Source organism: Sturnus vulgaris, chromosome 20, assembly GCF_052056855.1.
Source record: "Sturnus vulgaris isolate bStuVul1 chromosome 20, bStuVul1.hap1, whole genome shotgun sequence".
In the NCBI taxonomy this organism is placed as follows: domain Eukaryota; kingdom Metazoa; phylum Chordata; class Aves; order Passeriformes; family Sturnidae; genus Sturnus; species Sturnus vulgaris.
The window spans coordinates 2,429,907-2,455,529 of record NC_142262.1 but is presented as its reverse complement, the minus strand read 5'-3'; the positions used below and the strand labels follow the sequence as shown (position 1 = coordinate 2,455,529).

Below are 25,623 nucleotides of genomic sequence, written 5' to 3'. Positions count from 1 at the left end.
AGCGCAGAAAACATGGTGTGAGGGATGTTGGTTTGTGATCTCCACCCTGGGTGTTTGTACTGAAGCCTTTAAGAGGAAACAGAGGTGAAGAAGCTGGGAAACCAGTGCTGTGCCCAGAAGGGCCTCTCCCAGCCATGGTATCCTGTGTGCTGCCATTCCACATGGGACGAGTTTGGTATTTTTTGAGAGCTTTTAGGCTTTTCCCTGGCTCAGAGTTTAAATTCCAGCTAAGTTCTTCCCTCTCAGATAAAGCTTGCTCCCACTGAAAGGTCTGGTATTTTAAACAGGAAAATAAAAAGGTCTTGGTTGAGCTAAATCTGTTAAATATCTTTATATCCTTCACTGGAATTCCTGATAACCAGAAGCCTGTTCAGGGACTACAGCCTTGCAGAGGAAAAAAAAACAGGTAAAAGGTGAACGTGTAATAAGGAAAGCAAGTGTTTCTAAGAGCAAGGAAACCACTTTTTCCTGTGGAAGGAGTGGGAAGAGGTGGCACAGACATTGCTTTGCTCTTTTTTTGTTACCCTTCTCGAGCGTATCGAGCAGGTGGAGGAGGAAGAAGGGGCTGCATCCCGACCTTTAGGAGCTTTCATACACGAAGTGTCGAGCACTGAAGTGCCAGTGCCGGCTGGTTTAGGATCTCAGACACAATAAATGCTGCCATCTGCTGCCCCGAGCAGGCTGCACACAGCCGGGCCAGCATCACATCACATCACACACAGCGGTGCCTCCACACCAGCCTTGTTAAATCCTGCTCCTTGGATTATCCAATGGGTTATCTGCACCTCTGCCTGCAGGGAGAAGCGCTGGCATCAGAGAGAGTCGAGCAGCCCTGCTAATAGAATGCTAGACAAGGGAAAATGGGATTTATACTTGCATTCTCCTCGTGCTTTGATGAGTTACTTGTTGTTTCTGTCAGGGCAGATAAGGAGATTTTTCCTCTTAAGCAATGGAAAAGTGAGAAGAAAGCAGGGAGCTGGATTGATTGTCAGAGGCTGTTCTGAGTTTGGAAGAATGCTGATCACAAAATGCAGGTACCACAGAAGGCATCACTTCAAAACCTGTTTTTAAGTATAGCGGTTCCTGTCTTAAATAGAAAAATGTAGGAAAGTAAAAAGCAATGGACACATTTGTGAGAGTCACCAGCAGACTGGCTTGTCTTGCAAAATTGTCTGGACAGATTCTAATGTGGAGTGGGGAGGGGAAGGGGGACACAGGGGACTTGTGTGTGCCATGTTCACAGGGAAGTGTCACTGCCCTCTGTTTAAGGTACAGAAATTTGGAAAGATTCGTGGGGACCCTGAGAGCCCTGTGCTGGCACTGGCATCAGCCAGGGCGAGGGAAGAACAGGAGCACTCATGGCAGACTCCACAGCCAGTCTGGATGTCACTGAGGTTTTGTGAGCTTTGCTTTGGTACTTGTTCCTTTTCTGTTTTAGGTGCTAACCCTGTCCCAAACCCTGCCAGGGAGGGAACTGTGCTCAGGAGCAGCCCTTGCAGACGTGTTTGATGAGGTCAGGGGAGAGCTCACAACTGGATGTTGAATTCCTTGTAAGTTGCATTAATGTTCCTTATCTTGTCCTCGCTCTGGCAAATACTCCATTTCCCTAAGTAGCATTAGGACATCACACTCGCCCTGGTCATGGATTATCTCACTGAGGGCCTGAGACTGCTCACAGGAGTGACAGGCCAAGGGTGGCTCATCTTCCTGGCTCTTTAGGGTGCACACTGGACTCTTTAAAGTCTTGGAGTGTTTTCAGCTGAGAATCGTAAGACCTGTACCACAGAGAGCAAAGGGGTTAAAACTGGAAGGGGAAGAGAGAGAGAAACTTTTGCCTTCCTTTAACTCTTGGATACAGCACTAATTGTAATTCCTCTGTAATTATCTAAAGATCAAAAAATGTTCTGACGTGGGAGATCAAGTTGCATTGTGAAAGGGAGACTGGGAACACACGGAGGTCCTGACAGCCAGAGGAAGGTCGGGTTCCCACACAGCCTGGGGTGACCAGAGCAGGGAGCAGCAGGAGGGGAGAACTTTGGGAGAGGCAGGCTCACTGCCCAAAATCTTAGCACAGAAGATTTATCACCTGGGGGACTTTCTCCTCTTCCATGCTAGAGGAGACAAGGAGGGGTTTGGAGGAGAAGTGGCACAAAATGGTGGTGTAATAAATGCATTAATAGCAGAGTTCAAACAGAGAATGCAGGGCAGCATCTCCACTGCCCACAGCACTGTGGAGCCCACAGAGCCAAGGGAGCCTCCATCCATGTGGATGCAATGTCCTGGCTTCTTTTGTCACCCACACTGGATCAGTTCTCCTGTGTCTGCCTTGAAGCTCGTTCAAGCAGTTCAATTACTGATGCCCATTACTGGAGCATGCAAACCTCTCTGAGCTTGGATTCATGCTCAGCCCAGAAAGTGCTTTTATCCTCATTGTGCTGGAGATGGAGTGAGGCTAAATGACTTCCACAGGAGAGGCTGGAAATCAGTAGGAGAGCAGGAATCTAGAGCTGAATCTCTTAATCATCTTGCTGCTTCAGATGTAAGTGTTACAGCTGGAGGATGAAAAAAAGCTCTATCGTTTTCCTGTGGGTACAGAGCACAGGCCAAGCGAGCCTGAGCTGACATTTCAAAGACCTTTTGTTTTTCAAGTGGGTTCCTTCCATGTGGGAAAATGCTCTATTATCTTGGGGGGAGGGAGGCAGCAACTTGTCTCAGAAACGGCTCGATTCTGTAGCCAGTCTGTTAGATGTCGGTCCAGACATTGTTTGGATGTCAGTCCACACGAAGGAGAGTGGATCTGACCAATGTGTTTACTTTGCCACCTGCTTTCACAGAAAAGTACATAAGCAAATTCAACTGTTTTGAATGCTTTCATGTGTGCATTTATCTTGCAGGAGAACTATGTCCCAGATGATACTCGGAGAGGGAGCTCTCCCCAGACTGTGTTAAAAGCACAAGAACTGAGGATTCTTTTCAATGGGGGTATTTACATTCTGTTACAAAAGAAACACTGGGAGTATTTCACAGGCATTCCCGGAAAAGAAGTCGGCAGTAGCTGGACAGTATCTCAGTGCTCTTTAATTTGGTTTGTGTCAGAGAGATCTCAAAGTCAGGAATCACATTTGCAGACGCTTGGGCAGTTCATGAACTGCCGGGGCTGCCCAGAGGTTGTATAAAGTTAATGATGCAGAACAAAGCCTGTTCACATCCAAACTGCAGGAGGCACAGACCTGCTGCTCTCCCATCTCCTTCCTTCTCTCTGGGGATATGAGCCTTGCAGGGGTTTTTTCTGCCCCACTTCAGGTGCTGTTTTCTATCTCCCAGGTCTTGTGGGACAGCCTAAACCCTGACCTGGAACTGTTGCCCGCTGCATTAATGCCTATCCTCATGGAGCTGAGGAGAGTCCTTGAAGTGCAGAGACACCTAAGCAAGGAATTCCCAATAAATATTCCCAGGAGGGTGCTTAGAGACTTCTTGCCCTGCTGTTGAGGTGGAGGTTTATCACTGATCTAGGACAGAACTCCCTAGGCTAGAAAAGAGAACTCTGAATTCAAGTTCAACCCGGCTGGGTGGCAGGAAGAGCACCATTATCAATGTCAGAATTCAACCAGGGTATCCTGGCTTTTTCAAAATGCCATGGAGCCTGTGGTTCAGCTGACACAGGAGAGCTGTGTGACATAGCTCTCATAATCACAGCTTCCCTCACGCTGGGCTCGTCAGCACTGACTCAGGAGGTGAAATGTTCCCAGTGTTGCCCCTTGGGTGTTGGGAGCCTTCCAGCTGGGAACCACGCTGGGAGTCTGAAGGGCTGTGCTGCAGCAGGCACGTCTGGCAGATGGAGATGGATTCCCTGACTGGTCTATCTGTTAGATCTGGGCACTTCAGGGCATTTTTTTTCTTGGCACTTGCTTCTTCTGTTTTGAGTCTTACCAGGCATTTTCTTCTTCAAAGTAACATATGGAAATGGTTTGGGATGTGCCCATAGCAAACTGGTTCTGCACTGGGGACTGTTTCACACAGCTGACGTCAGCCAGACCAAAGCCTTCACACACCATCTCTCAGGGTCCACAGGGGTTCTGAGCCCATGAGTCATGGTAGGGTTTGAGCAGGAAGGTCAAGCACTGTCTTTCAGACTGTTTTTGCATCATATCAATTTCCTGCTCTGTTTCTTTATCATCTTTCATGTGCCAAAATTACAGATTTGACTCTGTAAAACTCATCCAGAGGCTCAGACTCCCTGGCAAACACTGAATTTGCTGAGGGACAAATGTCCTTCTGTCCCTGCATGTCACATGTTTCCCTGCATATTTTCAGTGTCACATTGAAAGCTGTCAGGATCCAGAGTTTGACCTGGAACCCAGACGTCCTCAAATAATCTATTGTTAAAAGAGAATATATTTTTGTGTGTTTAGGTTTCTAATCTATGGATCTTCCTATGAATCACTGTGTGGTGCTGTGAGCCAAGGTGTGCAGCAGTAAGAGAGGGTTATTTTCAATGCTAGTTAAAGCTTAAATGAAATAAAGGGAGCCATGCCCAAAGGACACAGTGTGAACTCTACCTCCGGCACCTCATGGTCCACAGTGAGCTCACAGGTTTTAATTCCACTGATTTTCTGATGTAGATTTCAGGGCCGTTCGGGAAAACGGCAGCTTCTGTTTGTAGATGAAACCTTTCCCTACCACTATAACTTCTTCTTTGCCCATTCACTGCACCCCAAGATAGCACACATGTTGCAGTCGTTCTGACTGGCATGTTCCATGTTGTGCTCTGCCCCTTTGAAACCCCATTTGTACCTCAAGGTGATGGGCATGCACGATTTACCATCTAAAAGTGTGTGAGTGTGACAAAACCATTGGCTGCTTCAATCTGCCACTCATTGGATTCATTTGGCTTCAGCCCCAGAGGCTGCTCCTGGACTGTGGCACCTCACAGAACATGGTCCCAAGTTGGGTGGCACCTTCAGTAGAAGCCCCTGGCACTCCAGCTCCTGTGCAGCTCCCCACAGGCACTGTTAATTTGGCTGTCACTGCCAAGCAGCTCCTTCTGCTCCACGCACACAGCAGGGGTGGGTGACGTCTGTGCTCTTATTTCCCACTTTGGCTCACACACGCTTTCCCCCTGAGCTCTCCTCTGCTCTCCAGCAGCCACAGCCCTGGGCAGCAGATTGCTCCATGTGAAACTGATGCATAAAGTTGTTTGAAATGAAAGTTGTGGGAATAGCGCTGACGGTAATGCGAGTTACTTACTCAGGAATGTTTAATTAGATGGTTAAGACCAAGATGTGACTGTAATTCAGAGCAGACCAAACGGAACAGGGCTTTGTTTGCTTTTAATTTCCCTTACGTCTTTGGCGGTGTGAGAATTAACACGTGGGGATGTAGGAGCATCAGCTTATGGAGGTGTGATTTAACATGAGAGATCAACCAGTGCTGACTCACTGGGGAAAGCTGTGTCCAGTAAACCTGGGCTGGCTCCACAAGACTCCTCCTGAAAGCTGGTTCTGTCCTCCTTGCTCTCCTGGCTCCAGGACTCCAGCAGGGAATGCACTAAGTACAACAGAATACTTGTTTCCCTAAGAAAGAGGACGTTGCAGAACAGGTTTTACACAAGGGACTGAGCTTTGTTCCAGATGGGATCTATCCCAAAACAGCACCCAGACTTGTCCAAACAAGGAAGAGTGAGATGTGACACTAGCAGACAGCTTGTAAAGAAAAGAGGGGAGGTAGAAAGCCCAAAAAGAAATGTGTAGGTGGGAATGCAGATGACTTTTTGTGGTGTTTGGAAACTTCCAGTGGTTTTGAGTTACAGAAGGAACTGTTCTATAACCAGGTGAACAATGCTTGATGCTGTACTCTGACAGAGTTTCACAAATATTAATTACTCTTATTTATATTCTTCATAAAAGTACCAGCTTTGAGTTTAATGTCGGAAAATCCTGGACTCTGGCTTCTAATTAACCCGGATTAGACAGAAGTTATCAAAGCTTTGGGGAATGTGAGCTCAGGGGCTGGACTGGCTCTGTCAGAATTGCAGGTCCAAGATCTACACCCAAGTTATTACTCTTTATTTATTTAATATAAGAGCTAATAAACAAGAAACGCCACAGCAGGTAGTTCCTGATGGCTTATGTGTCAATGCACAAACACCATTATCTTCTTATATCAAAATATACATTAAACTTGCTGTTGAGAGTAATTTTCACTGTACATTACGTGATTCTCCCATACGGGTTCAGCACGAGTGACTGCTGGCTGAAATGATGTAACATTAGAGTAAAAATCCGAGTTATGCTCTGTGTTGCATGATAAGCAAATGCACAATTCAGGGTTCATTTTTAGGGATCATTTCTCCTTCCCAAGCCCAGAGATGGGCTCTGCTCGTGCCAGCACAGCCCGGATATTGAGTGACTTCAAACTTTAAATGATTTCTTACAGCTTGGAGTAGACAAAGTGAAGGGACTCAAAGGCTCATCTCAGCTATAAAGACACATGAAATAATCCCCCACGCGGATTTACACTGATTGTAGTGAAATCTTTGCCAAACTTGAATATCGTTTATTTTCCTTCACTTATAACAATCTCTGATCTTTTAACCGGGCTCCTTCCAGGCCGGGGATTGCCAGCACCCGCGGCCGTGTCGGGATGGAATTGATGCTCCAGGGGTCCCGCTCTCCTCAGGGCATCCCTCTCCCCTCAGGATTCCCCACTCCTCTCGCCATTCCCTCTCCCCTCAGCATTCCCCACTCCTCTCGCCATTCCCTCTCCCCTCAGCATTCCCCACTCCTCTCGCCGATCCCGCGCCCCTCAGCGGAGCCCCCCACGCCCCGTTCCCGCCAGCCCCGCGCGCCTTAAAGCCGCAGGCTCCTCCCGCGCTGCTCCCCCGCCCGTGCCCGCGCTGCGCCCACCGTTGCCCCTTTAAGGTTACCGCGGCGACGGGCCCGGGCGAGAGCGAGGCGCATTGACGTCACGGCGGGCGGGGCCCGTCCGGCCGGTCGGTTTCCGGTGCCGCCGCTGCAGCGAGGCCGCGGCCGGGCCGGGACGGGCGGGGGGTCCCGGCGGAGCCGCTGCAGGTGAGCGGGGCGGGGGCAGCGGTTGGGTGGCCCCGGAGTAGCGGCGGGGCCGGGGGAGCGACGAGAGCCGGGCGGGACGGGCTTGGAGCGGGAGGCTGCGGCCTTGGGGCGGGGCCGGCACGGCACGGCCCGGCCCGGTTGAGGGAGCGGAGCCGGGGCCGCGGCTCCGGGGCTGTTGCGGGGGCAGGGGCGCTTTCTCGGGCAAGTGTCCTAGGGGGCCCCGCGGGCTGTGGGGCCGTGCCCGGCGGCGCTTTCGGGCCTTTGGGCCGGTTGTGCCCCCGTGGCTCCGTGTCCCCCGGCCCGGCGGTGCCGGCTCGGTGCCTCCCCGGTGGCCCCGGCTTTGAAGCGACCGCAGGTCCGCGGTGCGTGAGGGACGGGCTGGGCTCGGCTGGGCGGGGCAGCCACGCCTTGGGGAGCTCGGGAAAGCTTTGGGAACGTGCAGAAAAAAATGGCTTGTAGAAATACCGGAGTTTTCATTTTGCCCGTGATACCGCATTTCCTGCACCGCTCTTGCCCTTCTCGCGTGGCCCGTGCCCGTGTCTGCTCACGGTAATTTGCGGGCGGTCACGGAGCCGCCGGGGTTCTCCGGGGCTGTTTAATTAGTGCTGACCTTCACCGTGCGGGCTGGCAAAACAAAAGGAGTAACTGGAGAACTTCTCGGCGCTTTCTCAGCCCGTGGGAAGGCCACGCTTTGTGTTTATGCAACGCACAATACACGTGTGTTTGTGTGTGTGTCCTTGAGCAGGGATTAGGTGTGACGAGAACGACACCTGGTTGAAGTGTTGGTAATTCCATATTAACTCGGAGCCTTCTGTAATCTCCAGCAGCAGAATTCGGAGGGGCACGTTGTTATGTTGCCTCTGTGCCCTGGGTCTTCCTGCTGCTGCTTCAGCAGGATAAAACCCATGATGTGACTTCAGTGACTTGTCATTTCTCAAAATTATTTTGACTGAATCCGTTTTTTCCCTTTCAAAAGCTGATCCTGGGATCAACATATCTAACTGCATATTAATAAGCTGTTGCCACACTCCCTGTACCAGGTAACTTCCTTTATATTTCATCCAAAAATGCCCTGAGAAATTCTTTCCTGTTTCTTTAACTCTCACAGTGTTAATTTTCTTATGAAAAAAATGACATGAAATGTGTGTCTATATACATGTGTGCGTAAAAAATGTATTTTAAAATGGTTTTATAACCTTGTGGTGGGCTCAGCCAGGCTAGATGCTAAGCACCCACCAAAACTGCTCCATCACTGCCCTCCTCAACTCAACAACAGAAGGAAAATAAAAGGAAAGGCTCCTGTACTGAGATAAGGGAGAGATCACTCACCACTTGCCATCATGGGCAAAACAGACTCCACTCGGGGAAATTGGTAATAAATTAAACTAATTAAATTTGGGTAGGATAATGAGAAATAAAGCCAAATCTTATAAGCATCTTCCTGGCCCTCTCCCTTCTTTCCAGCCTTAACTTTACTCCTGATTTTCCTCCCTTCACCACAGAGGATAGGGGTTGCAGTCAGTTTGTTACACTTTGTCTCTGCTGCTCCATCCTGCTCAGTGGAAGACTCTTCACACCTTCCCTATGGGAAACCCCTCCATGGGCTTCTCCAATATAATCCTTCCTGCAGGCTGCTCTCCAGCCTGGTTTCCCTTCCATGGCCACAACTCCTGCCATAAAACCCACTGCAGCGTGGGATTCCCATGAGGTCACACCGTGCATTCTGCTGCTCCAATGTGGGGTCTTCCAAGGGTGTAGGTGGATCTCTGCTCCCCATGGATCCCCAGGGACTGTGGATGGATCTCTGCTCCCCATGGATCCCCAGGGGCTGTGGATGGATCTCTGCTCCCCATGGATCCCCAGGGGCTGTGGATGGATCTCTGCTCCCCATGGATCCCCAGGGGCTGTGGATGGATCTCTGCTCCCCATGGATCTCCAGGGGCTGTGGATGGATCTCTGCTCCCCATGGATCCCCAGGGGCTGTGGGTGGATCTCTGCTCCCCCATGGAGCTCCCTGGGCTGCAGGGCACAGCTGCCTCACATGGGCTGTGTCCCAGGCTGCCAGGGAATCCATGCTGCAGGGCCTGGGGCACCTCCTGCACTGACCCTGGGGGCTGCAGGGCTGTTTTTCCCATTTGTTCCCACATCTGTCTGAAGTAGCCATTTCTCCTCCCTCCTTAAATACATTGCCCCAAAGGCTTTGCCACTGTTACTGATGAGCCCAGCCTTGGCCAGTGGCCGTTTCATGTTGGAACTGGCTGCCATTGGCTCTGGTGGACATGGAGGAAGCAGCCAGCAGCTTCTCACAGAACGCCCCTGTTCCCCCTGCTACCAAAATCTGGAAGTGGAAACCCAGTACAAACTTGAAAGGGGGGGAAAATCTGCTTAAGAACATTTTTCAAAGTGTCATAGCTGAAGTATTTTGCAAGCCTGGCATCATAACAGATGCTTAAAGTTGTGCTCTTTGTTATTTACAGTTGGTGAGGTATTTTTGGGATTGCAGTGTATCCATGAAATAGCTGATGAGGTATGAACAGGTTTAAATTACACAGGAGCTTTTTAGGAGCAAGGCCTGTAATCCATAACTTCCGTTAGCAGAAGCTGCCTTGACATTTTGGCTTTGGCTTCAACCTGAACATGTTTCACTTCCGAATGCTGGTCATGCTTGGCCTCTCACATTTCCAGCCCCCACCCACCTCTCTCCTGGCCGTCATCCATGCCCATGACCCCACACAGACCACGCAGCTCCTGAAGGGAGCCTCCAGTCCTACAAAACCTTCAGTTTAAGCAGCAGGAAGTTCAGGTGGAATCTTCCCTGACTTGGAGCACTCAGAGTTGTTGAAGCTTTTTCAGTTCAACCAAATGCTTTTCCTTTTCTGCCTGTGGCTGTAGAGCCCCCAGAGTTTTGATTTCTGGTTTCTTTCCAGGTGCTAAATAAGTTCACAGCATTTTCTTTAGCTTAGTTACTGCTCTGGTAGGTAAAGGGTTTTTTTTACTGCGGTGTCAGTAAGATAATGCAGCATAACTTTATTTTAGGCAGCAGCATGTTTGATTCCAGTAGTTCTTTATTATTTAACCTTCTCCTTCTCTTCTCTTCAGCAATGGCAGCTTCCAGCAGCAGCAGCAGCGAGGAGGAGCGGAGCCTCCGAGAATGTGAACTTTACATCCAAAAACACAACATCCAGCAGCTGCTGAAGGATTGCATTGTACAGTTATGCACAGTGAGACCTGAAAGACCCATGGGATTCATCAGAGAGTACTTTGAGAGATTGGAGAAGGTAAAAATACAGATTGGGAGGGAAGGAAGGTGGAACAACTTATATTTAAATGTATCTTGGGCATTTAGGGGCTGAGCTGCAGATTTGACCAGTTGTGTTGACTGCTTGAAATTGGAAGTGGTGCTTTTGGAAAACATATCCAATTTTCCAGTAGTTTGTGCACCTCTGTCATACCAAAGCCTGTAGGACAGAGCATAAGGTGATGAGGAGACTTACCCAGCTGGGATACAGGTGATCCCAGCCCAGTGCTTACTCATGGAAGCTGATACACAGTGTACCTGGGTGTGTCTACAGCTGGAGAACTCAGGGGTTTGACCTTGCTGGATGCTGGTGAGGGCATTTGGATTCTTATATTGATTTTCAGTAATGTGGGTAGAGCACAGAAGTGGTGTCAGTGGTATGATCCAGGCCTAGCTGAAGACAAATGGAAGTATTTGCATTCCAGATCTCTGGAAGGGCGAGCCTGTTTCTGCCTTCTCTTGGGAATTCAGTGGTGGTGTCCCTCTTGTGTTTGTCCTGAGGTCTCTTTGGTGTTTTTGTTGTTGGCAGCATTCTGAGATCTTGGGAATGGAAAGCATTGAGTTGAAACAGTGATTTCACACTCTTATGACCTGTTAATTTTGTATATTGATGTCTAAGCAGGTAGGAAAAGCAGCTGCAGTGGAAATGGGAAGGTTAAAGGCTTGTGCAAAGGAAAGGTTGGATGCAACTGTACTCAGAACATGGAATTAGTAAATAATGCTTCTGTGACCTTGTGCAGCAGTTGTTTGCAGGTGCTGCTCTCAGTACTTGCATAGGGCAGTTAGATATTTATCCTATTTTTTTGTTCTAGTGAGTTACTAATTGCTGATATAAAGAAGAACGAAATTAACACTGGACATCATAAATATGCCTGGTGGAAATTGTGTTTTAATGGAAGTGTTCAGGATAAATACTAGAAAATGACCAAGGGGTGCAGACTACCTGCTATAACTCATAATTTTTTTGGGGAACATTTTGCTTATTAAATGAAGAGCTCTGACTTTTTTTTTGGTGTGTGTATCAGCAACAAACCAATTAATAATGAGGTTCTTAAAAATCCCTTGTCCTTGCCTGTTACAATGACTCCTTCCCCTCTGTGGATTCTGGAGTTTTGAAGTACTGCTAGGTTGGGAATTCTAAAACATCGCCACAGGTATCCATAGACAAAATTTTACCAGGTAAACTGCATTACTGTACTTAGAATAAATCCTAAACCAATCCATATGTGGACATGTAAAATGGGATTATTTGGGTGCTTTTGTGCAGTGGATTTATGGTCAACATGCAGTATTTGGGAACTTAATTTGTTTTTCAGCAAGATAACAAGTCCAGCTCTGAATTTAATGACATGAATGCTGGAATTGAGTAAGTTGATGATTTTATTCTGGTGCACACTGGCTCTCTGTGTACTCGGTCAGCCTACACTGAAGCTGAAAATAAAACTGGTTAGGTAATGTTTTTTCCCCTTAAATTACTCTCACAATTTTGGTCAGGGTCTTTTCTCATGGGTTCCAAGTGCCCTCTAGTGCAGCTGTAGCTACAAGTGAAACTGGAGCATTTTTTTCTTGCCTCCTAGTATTTAAAACTTGCTGCAGTTTCCTCTGGGTGGTGTCCCCACTCGGGCTGGGCTGAGTTTACCCTGGTGATGATGTGGTACCGTCACAGCTCTCAGGTAACAGAGCAGTGAACATCCTGTGCTGGCCAGGAAACTCCTGACATCCTTCTCTGGAGAGCACAAATGCTCAGTAATGTTATTAACCAGCTCCAGCCCAGCCCTCAGCTCTGCTACAGAAAAAAAAAAACCCAAACAAAACTCACTCTGCTTCACCTCCCCAAATCCTGTCTTTTACATCTGTAATAAAGCAGAGCAACTTTTCAATGTGCTTTCCAAATTTTCCTCTCTGTGACTGTATCTCAACCTCAGGTTTTTTCATAAGATGGATTTTTGAAGGAACAACATTGAAAACTGAAGTGAGGTTGCTATTTTCTCTCTCATTCTCTTGACAAGTCATGTCTTCCACTGCACACAAACAGAGCTGATTCACTGGCATGTTATTAAAATATGTTGAAGAAATTTAAACATGCTTTAGAATTTCTGTTCAGAAACATTAAAATTGCTGCCTCCGAGATGTTACAGCTGCTATAGGAATTTAAATATCCTCCTCTGGGTTATGAAAGCTGTTAGATGAATCTAATTACTACTCATTGATTGTATAAATGGTTTTATTTTATCTGTTTGTGGTGTGCTAAGGCCTCTGTTCTCTTTGCTGTGCAAACATGTCTGGTCATACCAATACCTGCTAAAAGCTGTAATAGCTCTCCAGTGCTGGGCTGGGCTGTGTAATGCAGCCTGAGCTGTGGAGATTTAATGTAGAGATCATTATTGCAGCCTGCCACATGAATCCTGGCTGTTGGACATGACTGTCCTGTGGAATAAGTGCATGCTTGAAATATTGTGTGTGATGCAGTTACTTCAGAGAAAGCTGGAATTAGGAAATGTGATGGACGTGTAGTCACTGTCCCTGCTCCCCACCACCTGCCCTGCTCAGATATCTGAATATCTGAATATTTCCCCCTTTCCTTTAAGTGTTTCTTTTGCAAAACAAGCTAGTTTGGGAGGATATACTGTGCAATTCTGAATTTGTGGCAGAGCTTTTTAAAAAATGCTTTTATAGCTTCTGAATGTTTGGGGTTTTTAAAATATGGTATAAATTAAACACTAATTAACCAGAGGAGGTTGCGACTGTGTCTGGTGCAATGACAATTAGCAAGTTTTACAGTGTACACCACAATTCTGAAATTGTAAAAGTCTTCTTCAGTAGCTGATAGACTTAAATCTGAGTATGTGAAGTGTCATCACTTCAGTATTACTTGTTATAATTGAAATGGACTTAATAAACATTTGTTATTTGTCAGGAAAAATAAGACTTGCAGTTCATGACTGACAATGAGCACTGTGAACTGCCTCATCAGCTGAAAGACCAGGATCAACACTTGGATATAATAAATAGATTATTCCTAAATCTGTCTCAAATCCTGGGAATGTTTATACTGATGAGAGCAAACTGAGTGTCTTTATTTATTATATGTTTAATGTGAGGAGCTTCTCGAACAAACACGTTTTCCTCATACCTTTGGGTTTAGCCAGAGTTTATCTGTGAATAGCAACTGCCACTCTTTCTTTAGGTCCTACTGTAATTTTTCTCTGATCTAATAAACGGGGTTTAGTGTCAGAAATCGTAAAAGGTGTCTATTAAAAAGATGAAAATCGAGATTATAGGATGTCATGGCACAGGCTTGTCTGGCAGTGTGTAATATGAATATCTGGAGATTTATGGTTTAGTTGACATAGTGATGTTTGGAGTTGATGATCTTGGAGGTCTTATTTTACCTCATTCTGTGGTTCTATTTTATGATTTATCTCAGGGAGAATCTTCTTGTTAAGTGTGTATATGGATTATTTAGAATAACTGGTGTATTTTAAATGATTGCATTATTTTACCCTCTTGTAACTTGTTTCTGTGTCCATCACCTTCCTTAATTTACTATAAAAAAAAAAAAGTTAATATTAAATTTTGAGTCAGACAGAAGTTACCAGTTACATTTTCTTGTGTTAGTGCACCTTCCATCTCCCTGAGTGGGGCATTGCCCTCAGGAGTCTCTTGAAGAGTGTTTTGATAACAACTCCCTCACTAAATGCTGCTGAAGTGCTTCCATCTCTGATCACAATATTTAATATTTTATGTGATACTGGAAAAACCCCAGCAGCTGGTGTTCACTTATTTAAAAAGTGTCTTTTTTTAATGGGTTTAGTATTTTGTACGTGAACAAACATGTTCTGTGGTTGATGGTGAGGCAGTTTACACCAAACACTTATTACTGCTCAGGCTATTTTTAATTTCATCTCTGTTGAGACTTGTTCCTCTAAAATCAGAGGACAGAAACGAGTTTTAAATACATTTTGCTCCCATGGCTGGGAAATGTGGCACCATTTTATCAATGGGTAGAGAGCAGGAAGTGAAATGTGAGGCAGTGGAGCTCCTTGGCTCTGAGAGAAGGGGAATGGAAACTCCCAGGAATGGTTTTTTCCCATGGCCCTTCCCTCAGGCTGGTGTTGTTATCCAGAGCCTCAGTGCCCAGCTGGGATCAAGGACACTGGGACAAACCCAGCTTTTACTGGAGCTGGAGCTCTGGGAGAACAGATGACTCCTTGTTCTTTTACAGAATGTCCCAAACCTCTGTTTCCTAACACTGGGAAAGTCATTTGAGCTGTTGTGATGTCAATGTTCTGACTCCAGGGTTGGCTGTTTTGTTTTTAATCTGATTTTAGTTGATTGAGGTGAATCTTTTGAAGAATCAAATTTCTGTGTGTCAAGTTAATTAGAATTTGTGTTATTGTAAGTACCCTGGTCTTCTACAGTATCACTGCAACACAATAAGATACCGAAGGAAATAAGGAAAACGTGTAACCTTGTGCAAAGGTTGCATTAAAAAAATCCCACTTTGGCCTCCAGCATCCTTCCTCCTGCTCTCTTAAAAGCAGCGTTCATGTTTCTTTCTCCTAAAATAAATGTTGGTTAACGAGTATCAAGTTGGGCCATGACTCAACCTCTTTCAAAAGCTTCTCATGTAACACGGATTTCTGAGGAATTGCTCCTGTGTCTTTCAACTCCAAAAAGGCTTTAACACCTCGCAGCTGAGGGCAGGAACTCCCTCCTTGCAGCTGAGGAAGTGCCTTCAGCATTTGAGGAATGTCCTCATCACCTGTTCAATACGCTGGCAGAAACCAGAATCAACTCATTCACACCAATGGTTTAATAAATGAAGAATAACTCAGTAAATAAACACCATTGTGATGTGACTGGTAGGAATGAAAGGCACATCTACCACGTGCTTTGAAAGGCCTTTGATCTCAGATGCTGCAGTCTCCTGTTTGCCTTAATGTGGGAATAATGGTACACAGGAAGCTCCCTGGTGTTGGCAGGCTGGGCTGGAACATGATACATGACTGCTTTTTCTTTTCTTTTTTTTTTTTTTTTTTCTTTTGGATTATGTGACACAAACATGTCTTCTTCCTGTTCAGGAGGAAACAAAGCAGTTGTTGAATCAGCTGAAGTCTGGTTCTCGCTCTGACTCCCGGGAGGATGAGATCTCCCCTCCTCCTCCCCTCAACCCTGTGGTAAAATATCGATCACGACGTGGGGCCATCAGTGCAGAAGTCTACACAGAAGAGGATGCTGCCTCTTATGTTAGAAAGGTGCTGTGACTCTTCAACTTGCTCAAAACTATTCCATAATCCAACAGTTTACCTTCTATCCAGGGTATTAAATAACCTGGAGTCTGTTATGTCATAATTGCTGTAAAAAGCAGACCTGTGTGTGTGGCTGTTTCACTGAGGACAGAATAACCTATCATGCAATTAAACCATTCATGCATTACTTAGACCTGTTCCCTTTGAAGTCATGTATATTTAAATGTGCATATATTTAGATATATATAATGTGCTTCCAGTTATTTGGAAGCTGCAAGAACATTTGGCCTAATGGCAGAGCAGGCCTGCTGCTGTTCCCAGGAAAACACAGATATTGAACAGATATTTGTCCTCTTGCAAAAAAACTTAAAAACTGAGCATAGATTTATGCTTCTCAGTTGTATAAAATAATACAAGATTATATTTTCCTTGTGTTCAAACTGTCTGTAAACATTGACTATATTTGGGGTTGTATTTATAGTGCTTGAAAGAAAATGGAAAAACTCAGCCAGTGTTTTGTAGCAATTTAAGTTATTTATTTACCATGGGAAATGCAGATATTTTTCGTGAGAAAAATTAACCATTTGCTTTCTGTGATTCTCTCCTAGGTTATTCCAAAAGATTATAAAACCATGGCTGCTTTGGCAAAAGCAATTGAGAAGAATGTGCTGTTTACCCATCTTGATGATAATGAGAGGAGGTAAGAGGAAATCCTTGTGGGGTTAAGGTTTGTGGAAGGGCAGAGTTCAGAAGAACTAAATGTGTCACAAATCTGCAGTGGTCAGTGGAAGCACAGAGCTCCAGGAGCAGCATTGCTGGGTTGGGGGTACAGATGTGTGGGGTTGTGCAGGATTTTGTCTGATTTTGGTGTCCCCTCCTTCAGTGACATCTTCGATGCGATGTTCCCCGTCACTTACATCGCAGGAGAGACTGTCATCCAGCAAGGCAAGTGCCACTGTTTGCTCTGGGGACTCCTTTGGGGATGAGGAGCTGGCTCTGCTCAAGTGCTCTCAGTTTGTGTTTATTTTTTAGTATAAAAGCAGGGTCACTGCAGCCACACAACTCCTTGTTGTGTTCCCTGAAGCACTTCAGTATGAAGTGGGCAGTCAGAGCCACTGGAGGAGGATGTGGCTTCCTTGAATAGATTGTCTGTTGGGAATATTGTCCTTTGACTCTGTAGAAATGTTATGTCAATTCATGGATCAGGTTTGCCTTTCCAGTAATCCTGGAATTGCTGCTGCTCTCCTGGGTACCAGTAGATGTCCCCTTTCATGGGGCTGAGGGGAGTGTGAAATCAGCAAAATGTGATGTTTCACCCTGCAAACTGTGCAAAAATTTGTCAACCTTGTTGGAGTATAAACATGAAATTTGGCAGAGATGCCAGTTCTTTCTTAGTATATTCAGTTTAGTGTATATTCAATGTTTTTTCTTCTTCTTTAGGTGATGAAGGTGATAACTTCTATGTTGTTGATCAAGGAGAAATGGATGTAAGCATTCCTGGTAGTTTATTAATGATATGTTCATTCCTAGCAGAAGAATACTCTGATATTTGTAGGCCTCTTCTACAGACCCTGCCTTTAGTAGCTTTTCTCATTTTAAGTTCTTACATATAGAAGTTTGTTTTGCTCTTTAACAGCTCAGTCTGGCTTTACAGATTGAGTTTCAAAACAAATGATTTGGACACAATACAGATGTTTTAGGCATGCAGGGTGGAGTTGAGGTGTGGGGCAGGCTTTAAGTACAACCAGGTTTTTTATTTTCCAGCCTAGCTCATTTATAGCTGTCTATGACACAGACCTTGTTGAGATGTTATTTCTCAGGAGTCTGTGTGTGTAGAGTCTGTGCACGAGATGTAGAAGAGAATCCCTTTGTCAATGAAAATACAAATTGTGCTGGGGTTGGGAGCGTTGTTAAAACCCTGAAATGATCAACCTTAGTAGAGATGTGAGAATTTCCTTGTACTCCCGAGGGAATAGAGGGCAGCAGGGAGCTGAGGTGTGTCTGAGCATGCTCTGCCTTCCAGGTTTACGTGAACAGTGAGTGGGCCACCAGTGTGGGTGAGGGGGGCAGCTTTGGAGAGCTCGCCCTCATCTACGGCACCCCCCGAGCTGCCACCGTCAAAGCCAAGACCAACGTCAAGTTGTGGGGCATTGACAGGGACAGCTACAGAAGGATCCTGATGGCAAGTACCCCTCAAAACCTGGCTGTGTGCTTTGGGGGTTATGTATGCTGGGTATCTGTCCTTCTGCCTGTACTTTGTTGGAGTTATTTATTCCAAATCCTGCTCTCTGTTCAGTAATCAGCTGATTACTCAATGTGCATCTCTCAGGCACAGGGCAAGGAGGAATCTTGCATTAGTGAGCAAAACAATGCCACTATTAAACTGAGCTGAGAGTGTAATAAGGCTGCAGTAAATGCTGAGTGCTTTAGGAATGTTGCTCAACTGGAATATTACTGAGAGAACTCAATTTCAAAACATTTCATCTTGTGGGTTTGGGGTCTGTGAGACAGAACACTGTGTGTCTGGTTAAATTTGTTTGTGTCTGGAGTTTTATTTAGAGTAGAAAGAAAACTTACTTTGTGTCCTTTCCTTTTTCTTATAGGGAAATACTTTGAGAAAGAGAAATATGTATGAGAAATTCCTTAGTAAAGTATCTATATTGGGTAAGTGAAAAGATTTTTGTTCTGGAATGGAATCAATTGCCACGTTGTAATGAAGCTGTTACCCAGCATTATGATGATTACAGGCTGTTGTGGTCATTCATCACAACTGCTTCTCTGCATCAATCCAAAATAACTCCAATTCAGGTCTTGATCACTGATACACAAATGCAGCCAGAAATACACTCACCTCTGTATAAATACAGAGCAAAAGGTTTAATTTGTGCCTTGGGAAGACCCTCTAGTAATGAACTCTTCACTCTGTAGAATCTCTGGACAAGTGGGAGCGTCTCACTGTGGCTGATGCCTTGGAACCGGTACTGTTTGAGGATGGCCAGAAGATTGTGGTCCAGGGAGAGCCAGGAGATGAGTTCTTCATTATCTTGGAGGTAAGCAAGCTCAAAATTAAAAGCTCAGAACTTGACTCTTCTTAATGGTGTCCCTAAGCAGGCACTTGGAGAAGAACAAAACATAAGAATGTACTTCCAGAGAATCCCTAAAGAAACATCATCTTGATGGACATGCAGTAACTTGGATTTAGTTTTGCTGTTTTCACAAATCATACTTCCAGGAAAAAAAAATAGCAAGTTTCTGACTGAATGGAGTTTTATCTTTTTGAGATTAGAGACCTGTTCTAGATAGCTGGTAAATGCCTTACTAGTGTTGTCTTTTTTTTCTGACTAGTGGTTTGTGTTTTTCCTGGGTTTTTTGCCAGTCATACTGTAATATTGTTACTGTCATGAGGAAAACCAGGAAGAAGTCACTGGTGTGGATATGTAAATGCTCAAGATGTTAATGCTTAGAGAGGAGAGGAACAGTTACTCTTCTACAGCAGTTAGGTGAAGTGTGCAAGGACCGTGAAGTGGTTTTTAAACTGAGGCATCATGACAGTTATTTCTACAAAGCAGCTGATTCTGTGTGAAATTCAGCGTTTGCAGTGATGCTGGACATTCCAGTTGTTTGACTGCTGTCATTTATTGAAGGGCACAGCTGCAGTGTTACAGCGCCGGTCAGAAAATGAGGAATTTGTTGAAGTGGGCAGACTGGGACCTTCTGATTACTTTGGTGAGTTGTGTTGTGACAGCTGTGGCTGCAGACACCACTGTCACTATTTTGTCTGTGCTGTGTCAATGGTAGAGATAAGCTGGATTTGTTTAATTACTGTTTTGACTCCTGTGGTTGCTCTCAGTGTCGGGTGAGTGTCAGAGTCACTTGGCACTCAGGTGTGCACACAGGATGTGATTGTTCCTCCCCACTTTACTGTAAATGATGATTTGGCATGACCTCCCTGCTCTGAGCAGAGCTAAATTTGAAATGACTTCATATTCCTCAGGGCTGTGTCCAGTTGAGTTTCCTGTGTCTCCAGGGATGGAGATCAGACAGCCTCTCTGGGCAGTTTCTTTCTCTGTCTAACCAGCCTTGTTGTGGAGAGGTTTTTACCTTCATGCCTGACAAGAATTTCCTGTTCTGCAGCCTGTTGCTTTCACTCTGTCTTTGCCTGTGCAGCCTGGGTTTGTCTTTGTAGTCACTCATTACACAGCTGAAGACAGCAGGAGGATAAGAAAATTCCTTCTTTGGCCTTCTGTTCTCCAGGTCAGAAGGAAACCTGGTCAGAACCTGCTGTTTAATGGTTAAATACAGCTCTCTCCCTCTCAAAACCCCTAACATTTTTCTCATTTTTTAGGTAGTTCCTCTCTTTCCTCTTGCTAAAATCTTTTAGTTGTCCAGGTTTTCAGCTCTGTAGATGATGTAAGCAGCAAATCCTCTGTTGCAAGGCCTGCATTGGGATGGACTCGAGTGCCCAGGCTCCTCCCAAAGGCCTGCTTGGCTCAGGATCTAGGACTAGACTTCATTCTGTGTCGTTTCATATTTTCTAATATTTCCCTCTGTGTTCTCTTGAGTTTCCCACTCTCATGTTCAGGTGCTGCAGACCTTTCCTTCAGGGGTCTAACTCTCCCTTAGAACCTCCTTATTCTTTAGCAAGCCTCTCTTTTGGAGGTTGCTGAGTTTAGGAGTTTTAATTGGTCACAGAGGAAAAGTTTTCCTCATTTCTTTTGGACATCCCTTCTGATAATGCAGGCAAAAGTATTCTCCAAGGAACACCGAGTTCTTTCCTCAGTCCTGAACATGGAAAGAACTCAAGCCCAAAACCAAGCAAACAAAACCCCAGAGCTGCTGCTGTGGTTTCTTCCATGCTGCTTGTAGGAATCTTAGGGTCTGTTTTCTGTTGCTGATAACAGGGTCTTGTTGAAAACTTAATTTCCAAATATGTTGAAACAAAGCTTTTGGTATATTTATGCAAAACTTAAGAAATGGGGAATCCAGTGGGACTTCAAAATGCTCCTTTTCCATAGCCCCCCATGGCAAAGTCAGTCTTGATGGTCAAAGGCTTCTGTCTTCTGCTTGTTTACTTCAAAACCATGCTCTTGTTATCCTGAGTTTCCTAGAAACACCAGAATTGAGCAGAACTATTAGAAAAATAACTCCTTGTTGGCTAGGAAAATTACGTGGTAAATTGAAACATGACCTTTCCTCAAACACAGTATTGAAAATTTTTTAGGCTTTTATGTCAGAGAGACTTGAATGTGGACAGGCTTTTTAATAACAAAATCATGAAGTAGGGCTTTTTAAAAAACTGCCTTCACGTTGCTTTTAATGTAATTACTTTTAATGTAAGTACTTGCTCTGAGCAGTGCTGAATCCTGAATTATTTTCCCTGCAATTTGAAGTGGAGAAGGGTCGTTTCTTTGCCTCTTTTTCCCCTTGATTGGTAACTGTGTGTGCTGTTTGTGCTGTCCCAGGTGAGATTGCTCTGCTGATGAACCGTCCTCGTGCTGCCACCGTCGTGGCTCGTGGCCCCTTGAAATGTGTGAAGCTGGACCGGCCCCGGTTCGAGCGTGTGCTGGGTCCCTGCTCTGATATCCTCAAGAGGAACATCCAGCAGTACAACAGTTTTGTATCACTGTCTGTCTGAAACCTTCCTCCCTGTCCAAGCCATGCTTCACGAATGCAGACTGCTTTCTTTCCCTTGTGCACAGCCACATCGCCACTTGGCGTTTTGCAGCTTCCTGTCCGGTTAAAACAGAAAAAAAAAAAAAAAAAAAAAAAAAAGAAAAAAAAAAAAAAGGAAAAAAAGGAAAAAAAAATAAACTGCTTATCATGGCACTGTCATTAAGTTAGAGCATATTATTTCTGTGCTCTCTGTCCCATTAAATTAATAGAAAAAGTTCAATGGAGACGTTTGCTTCTCTCTGTGCACCAGTGTCCAACTCAGGCCAGTGCAGCCTTGCTTCAGCGAGGGAGAGACCTCCTGGCACCATGCCATTGCCATAGAGTGAGGAGGTGACAGTAAAGGGGGGAAAAATTCATTTAAAGGTGTTTCTCAAATTATTGGGCAGATTTTAAGGCTGTGGTCATCACCTGCTGTATTTCTTTTCACATGAGAGCTACCCTTGTAATTGAGCTTCTTGGGGCTTGGGGTTTTCTGGGTTTCGTTTCCATTTTCTGGGTACTGTAATCCTGGGTTCAATCGTGAGGCATCAGCTGCTAAGAAAGCCACAGTTGGAATTTACCAGTATAATTGTTCCTGTGTCTGCTGGTTTAAGATTGCATAGTTCTGTTCTTGTCAAGTGTAAATCAAAAGCTTTCCAGGTTAATAGTTCTGGTGAACTACTGCAGTTGTTGATCCATTTGCTGACTTGCCGCAACTGATCTTTTTCACTTGTTCTTTCTCCAGCCATAGATTTGCCATTTCAAACTCTTCCTGTTCCAAGTGGCAAGAACCAAATGCTACATGAAATGCCTGACTTTGGTCTCTAGTACATAGATTGGTGTAAGAATGGTGCAGCTGTCCAGCTGTTAGTACTGTTTGAGTGCTTAGATTGGTGTAGAAGTTGAAAGCAAACATTTGATTTTTTTCTCTGTGAATTGTTTTGTTAATCCTCAGTTGACTTTTAAGAAATCACCATCAGTTCCAGTGACCCTTTGTTACCAGGGAAAAGAAATGCTGAGTGTTTTGGCCAGTATGAGTTGCAGGTGACAAGATTGCTGGTCTGTAAAGCTCCATTATTCTTGGTAGAGAATGTGAGGCAGAAAAACTGAATGTTTGAACTTTGCTGCAACACTCAGTTGTTTTAAGTATTTAGAGCTGTCAGTTCATCATTTGAAAAATGGTTCACTATAAATCTAGTTCAAAGCCAAAAGGTGCATTCTCTTTTCTTGCTTATGGAATTTCCACCACACTTATTTCATCCTTTTTTTTCTTTTTTTTTTTTTCCCAAGTTCAATCTGTTGCGGAGTCTTAAATGTATTTCAGTATTTCCCAGCTTTGTGTTCCATTACTCTGTGCTCACCAAGACTTCCCAAAAGTTTTTACTGAATTCCACGGTTCAATAATTGTAGGCAATTTTTAAGGTTTCCTTTAAACTGTAATTTATATCAAGTAGCATAGGTTTGTATTTGGGAGTGACAGCAAGCAGTTTGGCATTTGTTGTGCAACTACTTTAAGGATGGAGCCCTCGTTTTATTTCCTTTCTGAGATGGAGTGGATGCAAATCCAACGTTTTCCCAGGTATGGAGAGAATCAGGAAGAATCTGCTAATTCATGCAGAATAATACTGAAGGTATCAAGCCTTTACAAAAGGTTTCAGGGTATTTCTGAAACTGAAATCCCAGGAAGGGGATTGAAATGCTTGTGGTTTGAGTTCTCTATTCAAGAGATGTTGAATAGAGGATTTCTCCCAGAGTCCTTAAGGAATAAGCAAATGCTACCTTTTTTTGGTTCTTTTTTGTTTCTTCCTTTTCTTTTTTTTTGGGGTAAAACTTTTTTCTTAAGTTTTTACTCTGCAGTTTTTTTCTTCATATGTGTTCTTTGTGTTATATTAAAGCACCAAAAACTGTGTAAACCAGTTAGAGATCCACAAAAAAATGCACATTTTTTTTATATAAGGCTTTCTAATCAAGTTTCACTACTGCATCTTTTTAGCTTGCTGTTTACTCCCTTTTGTAGTTTTACCTACAAGATTTTAAGATAAATCAGCTAAGTCTGAGTTAAATATTAAACACAGTTATAGCTTTACCTTTGTGTGCAATTTCAATATGTTTGAAACCACAATTGGCATAGTTTTGCCTTAGCTAACATTCAGGGCTTTAGAAGTAATTTTTTGCTAGTCTATCTTCAGCAAATTGATGAAGTCTATTGCCCTAGGAAGCTATAGTCAACCAGAGGACCATTTTTGTATTGTTACCTGACTCTATAAGTCTGATTTACTGTATGTGCTAATATATTATATTATATTCCTTTTGTTATAGATTGTCCTAATGGCAGGTAAAGCAATAAAATGATTTAAATTCTTAAATGCAATCAGCCTCTTTTATTTTTACCTTGTGTTTTCCTTTGGCTTTAGAGGATGTATTATGAATGAGGCAGCAGAAAATAAGCAGCTTAATGGATTAGCTTGGTGGAAACTCCAGAGGGGTGAGTTCAGGTCCTGGGCAGAGCTTGGTCTCCACGTGCCAGCCTGGGAATTCCTCTGCATTTGTGCCTGGGTCCTGTTTGGCTCCTGGCAACTTGTGCTGCTCTGATCTCTCCCAGGGTGTTAATTCCCAGCCCAGCCATGATTTTTGGAGCTCAGGAGTTTTTCTAAGTTGGCTGCTCCCATTTCTGCAGCCCCTTAATGAGCATGTGATGGATAATCGTGAGTAAGTTGTGGTGGGAAATGGAAAAGGGGCATTTTCAGAAGTAGGGAAAAAAATGGAAGAGTGACCTGAAGCAGCTCAGACTTGAGTGTGTTTTACACCCAGCTCCAAGAAAGCTGATCCACCCAGCTTTGAAGGTCCAGTAAAAATGTATCTATCATGTAAAGAAGAATAAATGTAAAAAGAACCCTCTTAGTGTCCCAGCCATTTAAATATCCGTGGATTAGTTTCCTTCACCCTGCCCTCCCTTTCCCAATCCCCTCCATTGAAAAAAAAACCAGGCTGAAACCAGAACTTTTATTACCTAAAGTGAAACTTTAAACCCTCCACTTCCAGCCTTATAACTAGAAATACATTATAACTACAACTTTAATTTCAGCTTATCTTCTGTTGCCATGTGCTTCCTGTTGAAGCAGCAGTCACCATCCCCTGACAAACGATGGAATTAATTCTGGGTTTGTCCTGTGTGGGGAGAGCACAAAAAGTCACCGGTAGAGGGAGATAAAACTTCGGGAGTTCATTGTCCTGGACAGAAATAACTAACAGAGCAAACATGCTGGAGAGTCATATCCTCTTATTTTCATCTGTTCTCTGTCCACAAGATTAAAAAAGTCTGTAAGTCCCAAGAGTAGAAAGGTCAAGAATCTGCTTGAGACTGTTGAAAAGTTGGAAATGCAAGGACTTGTCTGAACCACGATTTGGGAGAGATTAAAGGAGCCTGGAGTGAGGTTTTTGGTGGGGTTTGTGGTGAAGTTTTTGTGGGGTTTTTGGTGGGGTGTTTGTGTGGGGTTTTTGCTCACCTTTGTGACCTCAGAATACTGGAGCAATTTCTTCACTGAGAAACACCCCAGGCCTCCTCAAACACACAAATGGGCACCTATAGGACACAGATTAGAACTGCACCTCCCCTGTGGCTTTGCAGTTTGGAGCCAGGTGCATTGTCACATTATTGTGGAGTTAAATAAAGCAGCAGCACAATCCCCTGTGAAAAACAGCTGTGGCCAAATGAGCTTGGTTCCTTCTTTGCATTATCCAGACACTTGGTGTCACTGAGCTCCTTTAGGTCAGACAAATTTCCCAAAATGGGAAAATGAGCTGCTGGTGGTGCAGCAGCCTGCCTGGGATCCTGTTAAAATGCTGCCTGGCAGTTTTAGTACGGGGATTTAGGATCCTCAGGAAGGTCTGCAGTGCTGTAGGTGAGTTTTGTTTAATTTAAAGGTTAGTTTAGAACGAGTTTCTGGTAGATTGGTTGTGGTGTGAGATTTTTTTTGTTGGCTCTTTTCCCCCTCCTAAGGATGATAAATTATCAACAGAGTTCTTAACTGCTTTCCCCAGGCTGCCAAAAGGCTCAGTGTAATAATTCCTAATAGTTAAAGGAAAAGCTTCACTAATCCAGTTATTCTTAAACCTTGCTGTTGGGAGGTAAAGGTGAACTGGGAACTGAAACACCCCCAATAACTCCCCAAGCTTTTTGGGTCCCCAGTTTCTGTTGCATCTGCTCAAAATGTAGAGACACAGAGAGGGGGCAGAGACTGGGATACCTTTTCTATTTTCCAGCTGATTATGACAACCTAAATAATTTTAAAATATATGAGGAGAAAATTATTTTAAGAGATATGAGGAGATGACCCGAGATAAATTCCCC

The 25,623-nt window shown here is 44.5% G+C and overlaps 1 protein-coding gene across 2 annotated transcripts; it reads left to right on the top strand.

The window, feature by feature from the left end:
• Nucleotides 1-6,962: 6,962 nt before the first annotated feature.
• PRKAR1A (protein kinase cAMP-dependent type I regulatory subunit alpha) lies at nucleotides 6,963-23,643 on the top strand. 2 transcript variants are annotated; one of them, XM_014882743.2, is made up of 12 exons: nucleotides 6,967-7,070; nucleotides 8,047-8,110; nucleotides 10,170-10,348; nucleotides 15,453-15,626; nucleotides 16,229-16,320; nucleotides 16,504-16,565; nucleotides 17,061-17,107; nucleotides 17,644-17,802; nucleotides 18,224-18,284; nucleotides 18,549-18,670; nucleotides 19,265-19,346; nucleotides 21,083-23,643. In XM_014882743.2, the coding sequence occupies exons 3-12, from the start codon at nucleotides 10,172-10,174 to the stop codon at nucleotides 21,253-21,255; spliced, it is 1,149 nt and encodes a 382-aa protein (XP_014738229.1). In that variant the 5' UTR covers nucleotides 6,967-7,070; nucleotides 8,047-8,110; nucleotides 10,170-10,171; the 3' UTR covers nucleotides 21,256-23,643. The 2 variants fall into 2 exon arrangements, with proteins under 2 accessions (XP_088032760.1, XP_014738229.1); XM_088176634.1 differs by lacking the exon at nucleotides 8,047-8,110 and having other exon boundaries at nucleotides 6,963-7,070.
• The last annotated feature ends 1,980 nt before the right edge of the window (nucleotides 23,644-25,623 follow it).

What these genes read in the sequence shown, in the direction of transcription:
- PRKAR1A (XM_088176634.1), top strand. Translation starts at nt 10,172, where the DNA reads ATGGCAGCTTCCAGCAGCAGCAGCAGCGAGGAGGAGCGGAGCCTCCGA. An exon ending in ACTTTGAGAGATTGGAGAAG is followed by an intron (nt 10,349 to 15,452) that starts GTAAAAATACAG and finishes CTTCCTGTTCAG; the next exon opens with GAGGAAACAAAGCAGTTGTT. An exon ending in TTGATCAAGGAGAAATGGAT is followed by an intron (nt 17,108 to 17,643) that starts GTAAGCATTCCT and finishes TCTGCCTTCCAG; the next exon opens with GTTTACGTGAACAGTGAGTG.